Genomic DNA, 6965 nt, shown 5'->3' on the forward strand with positions numbered 1-6965 from the left:
ATGATTTATTTATTTTAAGGATTATTTATATTTATGAGAAAGGTACTTGTTTTTTCTTCTTTTTCACTTTTCATTATTACTATTACTAATTATTATTATTGTTAATGTTATATTTTTTTTTTTTTATTATATTTTATTTTTATTTTTGAGGGAATTAACTTTCTTGTTTATATAGGAGATTTACAAATTCTAAAATCTGTTGTTTTGAACATTCTATAACATCACCATTTGAAATCATTTCATCCAAGACAAAATGTGCTTTATCTAAATTAAACATTATCTATATTTAAAATCAAATATTAATATCATTGTTTTTTTTTTTTTTTTTCTTTTTTTTTTTTTTACATACATCTAATTCGCACTATAAATTTATAAATAAGAAGAAATATTAGTACCAAAATAAATTTATATTTATCAAATATTAAATAATACATACAACATCTTCAAAACAACAATCTAAAATCTCTACATAGTTATGAATAAGCTCTAAAATTGCCAATTCATTCTCTGATGCATCTACAGCTACAATAAAGAATAATGATGCATATTTTCTATAAACTACTTTGTAATCTTTAAATTCTAAAAATGAACACTGTGGGAATATAGTAATGTTAGTTTGATATTACATAGATAATAGATAGTAGATAATAGTAATTAATTACTTGATTTTCAGTTCTAGATAAACATTTTCTTATAATTTCACTTTCCATTGTAGGTCTTTCATCGAATGGTACCGACTCATAGTATTGTGATAATCTTGTTTTCCCTCTAATATTAACAAGTAAAAAAAATTTTATTGCCATTTGATTTATTAAATTATTGTTATTTATTGTGAAATAATAAAAAAAATTGAAAAAAAATTAAAAAAAAATTGAAAAAAAAAAAAATATTTCAAAAAAAAATAAAAAATTATTAACAATTTAATTCGTTATTTATTAAATTATTAAAATAGTATTTTTCAATATTTTATTTTATTTTATTTTATTTTGTTTTAAATGAAAAATCATTTAATCATCATCATCATTTGATGGATTTTTTTCATCATAAAATGGTTGGAATTCATCTCTAAATGACGCAGTTTGATTCATTTCTTCCTCTTTTGATACCATACAATCTTTCCAATTTAACTTTTCAGGGGTTCCTAAAAGATCGACCATTACTTTTCTGCCAAATTGATAATCTGATTTTTGTGGTAAGGTACTATATAGTTTTTCGCCATTGGGTAAAATTAACAAGAAATATTTATCGTTTAAAGCCTATTAAAATATAAAGGTACCATTATTAGTAAATTGATATTTGTTTGTTTATAGACTATTGATTATTATTTAACTTACATTATCATTCTCAGGGAGCTCTTTGAACTCCATGTTATTTTCAGTAGAGTGTTCGATAAATTTGGATTTAACTTTGGAGGAGAGTGATTTTGGAATTGGAATAACTTGAAGATGACCATGAGCAATAGCACCTTTTAAAAATGAATTTCTTTCAAAAACTACAATATCTTGACCACGTTTATCAAAGAATTCACGCAATATATTTATCATCTTGTTAATATCATCCTTTTCTGATTGATCTAGTGATATATAGTTTGCTTTATGTTCGATGAATACAATTAATAAATGATGATCTACAACACCACCCTTTGGAAAAGCTAAATAGCAATCGTTTGCAATTGTAACTACTAAATGACTATCAACATCTGGAGATGATAAACAAAACCAACAGTTTTGCTGTTGTGGTTTTGGTTTTTGTTGATGCATTTGAAATTTCTTTTGATGTCTTTCATGGTGTCTATTTTGTTGATTGTTATTATCACCATGTTGTCTTTTTCTTTGATTTTTATTTTCTTGTTGATTATCTTGTTCTGTATTTACATTGTTTCCAAAAAAGAAATTTGTTGTTGTTTCTTCTGTATTTCTTTGTTTTTTTTGTGTGTGTTGTTCGCTATTATCATTATTATTTTGTCTTCTTTCAAAAGGATTTAAAGTTGCATCATTTGTTGTAACTTCTTTAGCTGGTTGGTAATTCATTGCAAATAAATACTAGATATCATATTATAAAAACTATTAGTACTATAAATATAAAGTTAGAGTTTGTATGAATGGTTTTATTTACCTTTTCTTTTTTTTCATTATAAACAGGAGCTAAGGAGAGGAATCTTGTTACTTTTGTTTCATTTGAATGATTTAAATAAGGTGGTCTTTGGAAATAAAATGAATTTTTTGAGAAGTGATATGCTGGATTGGTTGATTGGACCACTTCTTTAATAGAGTCCATACCAATTTTGTATGGTGTCTTTAAAAATGTTGGTATACCTGATTGAACATTATTTAAAACTCCTCTAGCCCATTGATTGCTTAAAAATATATCTATTTTTTTATCTTTTGAATCATTTATTAATTTTTCTATATCTGTTTTTATAATTGTCATTGAATCCTATTATTATTATTATTAAAGAAAATATTGTGTTAATTTTAATATTTTTTTTGTAATTTCTTTTAAATTTTAAACATACATTAGATTCTTCTTTAATTGGATAATCAACTTTACCAGATAGATATGCAACATTTAAACCCATTAAATCCTTAATACCTGATTTTCCCAAGTATGTAAGATTTTTACAAATTTCGCCGTTTTCATTTGAAAATTTTTCGATATATTTATAATCTGTTGGGGTGTATGCTATAAAATAAGTTGGTATTGGTATAACTTCCTTATCATCTTTATATGATTGTAATTCTTTTGGAAATGAGATTTTATTTTGTTCGCCATCTTGATCTTGGTCGTTTTGATTTTGTTCACTTTGATTTGAATCATGTGATGCTGAAAATGGTTCGAAAAATGCACCTACACATAATAGTAAATGAAATGGTCCATTACTTTTATTGACCGTTGCTACTCTTTTATATAATTGTTGGAAATTACCTCCTATGTCACCACAAACTAAACTAATTAATAAAAATGGTTATTAGTATTGGTATACATATATAAATATATATATTATGTATTATTATAATAAATTACATTTTATATGATTCCATTTTAAAAATATAAAATTTGAAGTTAAAAATAAATTATAAAAAAAAATAATGAAAAAAAATTAAAAATTAAAAAATGAAAAAAAATAAAAAAAATAAAAAAAAATAAAAAAAATATAATAATTAATAAAAGATATATACATATTTAATAAATAATAAAAATATAAAATAAAAACATAAAATTTTTATTTCTTTTCTTTTATATAGATTATTTTAATTTATTTATTGTTGTTGTATTAATTTGCACTTGAATTTAAAAAGTCGACAAAAGAATCAGCAATTTGATGGGTTTGTGGTGGGTGTAATTGTGCAAATTTGTAAAATTGTCTTCTTTGGATTCTTAATTCTGCTAAATTTAATTTACTATGAATGATAACTCTTTTTTCTGAACCTGGTACCTTAATACGATCACCTACCATGGATGATTGAAGTGCATCTTGAATAACATTTGTAATCTCTTGTGTTTTTGATTCTAATTCATGTACAAAATTTGCTGGTGATAATGCTTGCTAAAAAATGAAAACTATTAGTAACTACTATTATAAAGTTATTATTAAAGTAAACTACCACTTACTGGTTGTGTTGCATAGTTTGGTTTTAATTCTTGTACTTCGAATAGGGTTTTATATAATAAATCAAATGGAAGTGAATGTTGTGGTTCCAATGTGAAAAGTGGTGAGTCCCATCTATTCTTAGGGTTTGGAACTTCAAATCTATTTGTTAATTCCTCTAATAAATTATCTGAAAATGCAACAGAACTATCTCTTTGTGAATTCCATTGTTTTGAAACATCTCTTGGTGTGTCACAATAGATCTAATATGTAAAAAAAACAGTATTAGTATATTTATAAATACAATTCTTTTGTTATTTTAATAACAATATACGTACAACTAATAATCTTGTACCAGCAGCTCTTGCAATACAAAATAATTCGTATCTATAACCTTTAATATAATTTAATGAGTCGGAAATGACAACAGTTTCTTTATTTAAATTTCTTTCAATTGCAGCTTTTAATGAGCCTCTTGTCATCTTTTCTGTTAATGAATCTTTATAACCTTCATTTTTATTTATTAATAATGTCTCTTCTGATATTATTACAACTTTTTTACCCATTTGGGTAAAATGGTCATATAAATCTTTAGCTCTTTGAGATTTACCACTTGATGGTATTCCACTTAATACTATTAATGGCATGATTTATATTTATATATATATACACTGTATTGTTATTTAAAAATAAAATAAAAAATCCTTTTTTTTTCGTTTTTTTTTTATTTTTTTATTTTTTTTTGAAAAAATTAAATTAATTTTTTTTATTTAAAAAATATTTTTCTTTTTTTTTCTTTTTTTTATATAAATAAATTATAAAGAAATTTTTTTTTATTAAATCTCTTTTGTGTATTATTTATTTATTTTTATTTTTTTTATTTTTTTATTTTTTTTTGAGAATATTTTATTATATATTTCTCAGTTTTGTAATTTTATTTTTATAAAATATGACAAAAGGATCGTGTGGTGAACAACCACCATTTAAAGATTTATTAGTTTTAGCTGTTAATGACCATCCAATTATTTTTGGTATTTTATTTAGTATTATATTTATAGCTATAGGTTTTTTAGGTAATATATATATAGGGGTTTATAATAGTTATTTTAATTTACTAATAATATATTTGTTTGTTTGTTATTTTTAGTCCATAATTTTAAACAATTAAAAAAAGAATTAAAACAATATAATCAGGAGGTTACAGAATACGAAAAGTCGATAGAGCAACCAACTGTTGAAACAAAAAAAAATAAATAAAAAAATAATTGTTATGTTATATCAAAAGTTGAAATAAAAATGTAAATAAACATTGTTTTTTATTTATGATTTGTTAAAACTGTTCAAAATTGTCAAATTACAAACAGGTTTTTCTTCCAGTGGACTAAATCTGTTTATAAATTTTTCCATTTCAAACTGGTTATTTTTCAACATTTTTTCCAGAAAATCAGATTTTCTATATAATGAGTTGATTTGCTCCGAATGACTTTCCTGTTTTTTTTTTGTTTCTTCCAGTGAATTAGACATTTCATTAATGAGACTGATATGTTCCGAAAAACTTTCCTTGTGTAATTTCATTTCTTCCCTTGTTTTTTCTACATTACAGCCATTAAAAATACATTTTTCTTTTACTTTGGGGCATTTAGAGGCCAAATGTTTTTCTTTTTTTTCTCTTTTCAATGATTTATTACAATATTGGCAACTTATTTTTTTTTTTGGGCAATAATTTTCTTCATGGGATTTTTTATCAGAATTTAGAACAGGGGCTTTACAGAGATCACATGGAGCCTCTGTATTATTATAAGCTATATTATGATCATTAATTTCAATAAAAGGGATTAGTACATTATATTATTTATCAAATAATAAAAATAATTATATTATATTTACATTATAGCATTGTTTTAAATCATTGCCGTCTTTTTTTATATTATTGGTGTTCAAAAATGATTTATTACATTTTTTACATCTAAAGCTATTATCTATTTCTTTACTAACAAATTTAATTTCCATCTTATTTATATGTTGATCTTATAATGTTTTAAATTAAATGAAAAATTAACACAAACTTAACAATAAAAATAATTATTTTTAATTTAAATACATTTAAAAAAAAAAATTGGAAAAAGAAAAAGAAAATTAACACACAGCGATCAAAAATTAGTTTAAAATTTTTATTTTTTTTATTTTTTTTAAAATTTTTGTTTTTTATTTTTTTATTTTTTATTAAATAAATGTTTTATATAAAATTTAGTGGGATACTGATAAGGCAATACAAAATTGACCCAACCAATAAACTATCATTCCAAGATCGCCGTGACCTAAAACCTTTCTGACCTTGCTAACGTTATTGTTTGATAATAAATTAACCTCTCTTACCAAAATCATCATGTCAGAGATAAAGAATAATACAGCACCAATGGCACCAATTGAAGCGTAAAAAGTCATTGATGTGAAAAGTTTTGAAGTGATATCTGCTGTATTATTTGAAATTATTAAAGTTAAGAGTTTTGTGATTGATCTGACGGAAGCGGTATAACACATTGCTACAATTACACTTGTATAAAAGAATAAAGCTACGGCTAATGAACGGGAGATTCCCATCTTTGAGAATAATGGGAAGACTTTGGCTAAAAACATAAAGGCAAAAAATAACACTATACCAACTAAAAGACCTATAACTATTGGTGTAAAGAATTGATCGGATGAGGTGAAAGCAAAAATAAAACTAATGTGAGCAATCAAGAAAAAGAAAACACCATGAATGAAAAATCTTTTATAGAGAAGGAAAAAATCGCCAATTGCTGATAAGAAAAGACCAACTGAAATATATACTGCGTATTGGGTAGGATTGTGTGGAACTATTAAATGAAGAGCATCATTTAAAACTTGTTGTGTGCCTGTTTTGTGATGAATTGAACACCATAATAAAACTATATATCCTAAAATTACAACTGGTACTGGTTTGACCATTACAAATATCCTATTAGATGTTCTTTTTGCCATTAAATATCCTATAGCTGTTATAGTGAACATTGTGTATAATAATTTCCACCACATATCTTTATTTATAATATCTGTTCCTAAACCAAACATAATATCTGGATTGGTACCTGTACTATGATATTGTTGTTGTAGATTCTCTATATTATTATTATCTATTTGAATTTCTTGCTCCATCTTTTTTAAAAAATACAACATAAAAAAAAAAAATAAAGTTAGTTTTATGTGCTCAATTTTTTTTTTATAAATATTATTTACTTTTTTTATTTTTTTTTATTTTATAAAATAAAAGAATTAAAAATATCTAAAAAATAGTTTTATTTTATCTAAGGATAAAATATTTAAGGTGTAACACTTTGAAATGGGCAATTTTAAA

General features: G+C 23.3%; 5 protein-coding genes across 5 annotated transcripts; all 5 read right to left on the reverse strand.

Moving 5' to 3' along the window:
* Positions 1-154: 154 nt before the first annotated feature.
* DICPUDRAFT_32359 (uncharacterized protein) lies at positions 155-803 on the reverse strand (the record flags this gene model as incomplete). Its single annotated transcript, XM_003287331.1, has 3 exons — positions 155-280; positions 437-592; positions 663-803. 3 exons carry the CDS (start codon positions 801-803, stop codon positions 155-157), a joined length of 423 nt encoding a protein of 140 aa, XP_003287379.1.
* A 204-nt stretch (positions 804-1007) lies between these two features.
* DICPUDRAFT_87565 (uncharacterized protein) lies at positions 1008-3041 on the reverse strand (the record flags this gene model as incomplete). The annotated part of the gene is made up of 5 exons (XM_003287332.1): positions 1008-1256; positions 1335-2042; positions 2116-2436; positions 2516-2948; positions 3025-3041. The coding sequence occupies 5 exons, from the start codon at positions 3039-3041 to the stop codon at positions 1008-1010; spliced, it is 1728 nt and encodes a 575-aa protein (XP_003287380.1).
* A 233-nt stretch (positions 3042-3274) lies between these two features.
* On the reverse strand, positions 3275-4236 carry DICPUDRAFT_32350 (uncharacterized protein; the record flags this gene model as incomplete). The annotated part of the gene is made up of 3 exons (XM_003287333.1): positions 3275-3547; positions 3613-3852; positions 3928-4236. The coding sequence occupies 3 exons, from the start codon at positions 4234-4236 to the stop codon at positions 3275-3277; spliced, it is 822 nt and encodes a 273-aa protein (XP_003287381.1).
* Positions 4237-4909: 673 nt separating this feature from the next.
* DICPUDRAFT_78232 (uncharacterized protein) lies at positions 4910-5599 on the reverse strand (the record flags this gene model as incomplete). Its single annotated transcript, XM_003287334.1, has 2 exons — positions 4910-5391; positions 5545-5599. The coding sequence occupies 2 exons, from the start codon at positions 5597-5599 to the stop codon at positions 4910-4912; spliced, it is 537 nt and encodes a 178-aa protein (XP_003287382.1).
* Positions 5600-5836: 237 nt separating this feature from the next.
* Positions 5837-6766, reverse strand: DICPUDRAFT_151479 (uncharacterized protein; the record flags this gene model as incomplete). The annotated part of the gene is made up of 1 exon (XM_003287335.1): positions 5837-6766. One exon carries the CDS (start codon positions 6764-6766, stop codon positions 5837-5839), a length of 930 nt encoding a protein of 309 aa, XP_003287383.1.
* Between the last annotated feature and the right edge of the window lie 199 nt (positions 6767-6965).

This window comes from Dictyostelium purpureum, assembly GCF_000190715.1.
Source record: "Dictyostelium purpureum unplaced genomic scaffold DICPUscaffold_97, whole genome shotgun sequence".
NCBI lineage: Eukaryota > Evosea > Eumycetozoa > Dictyosteliales > Dictyosteliaceae > Dictyostelium > Dictyostelium purpureum.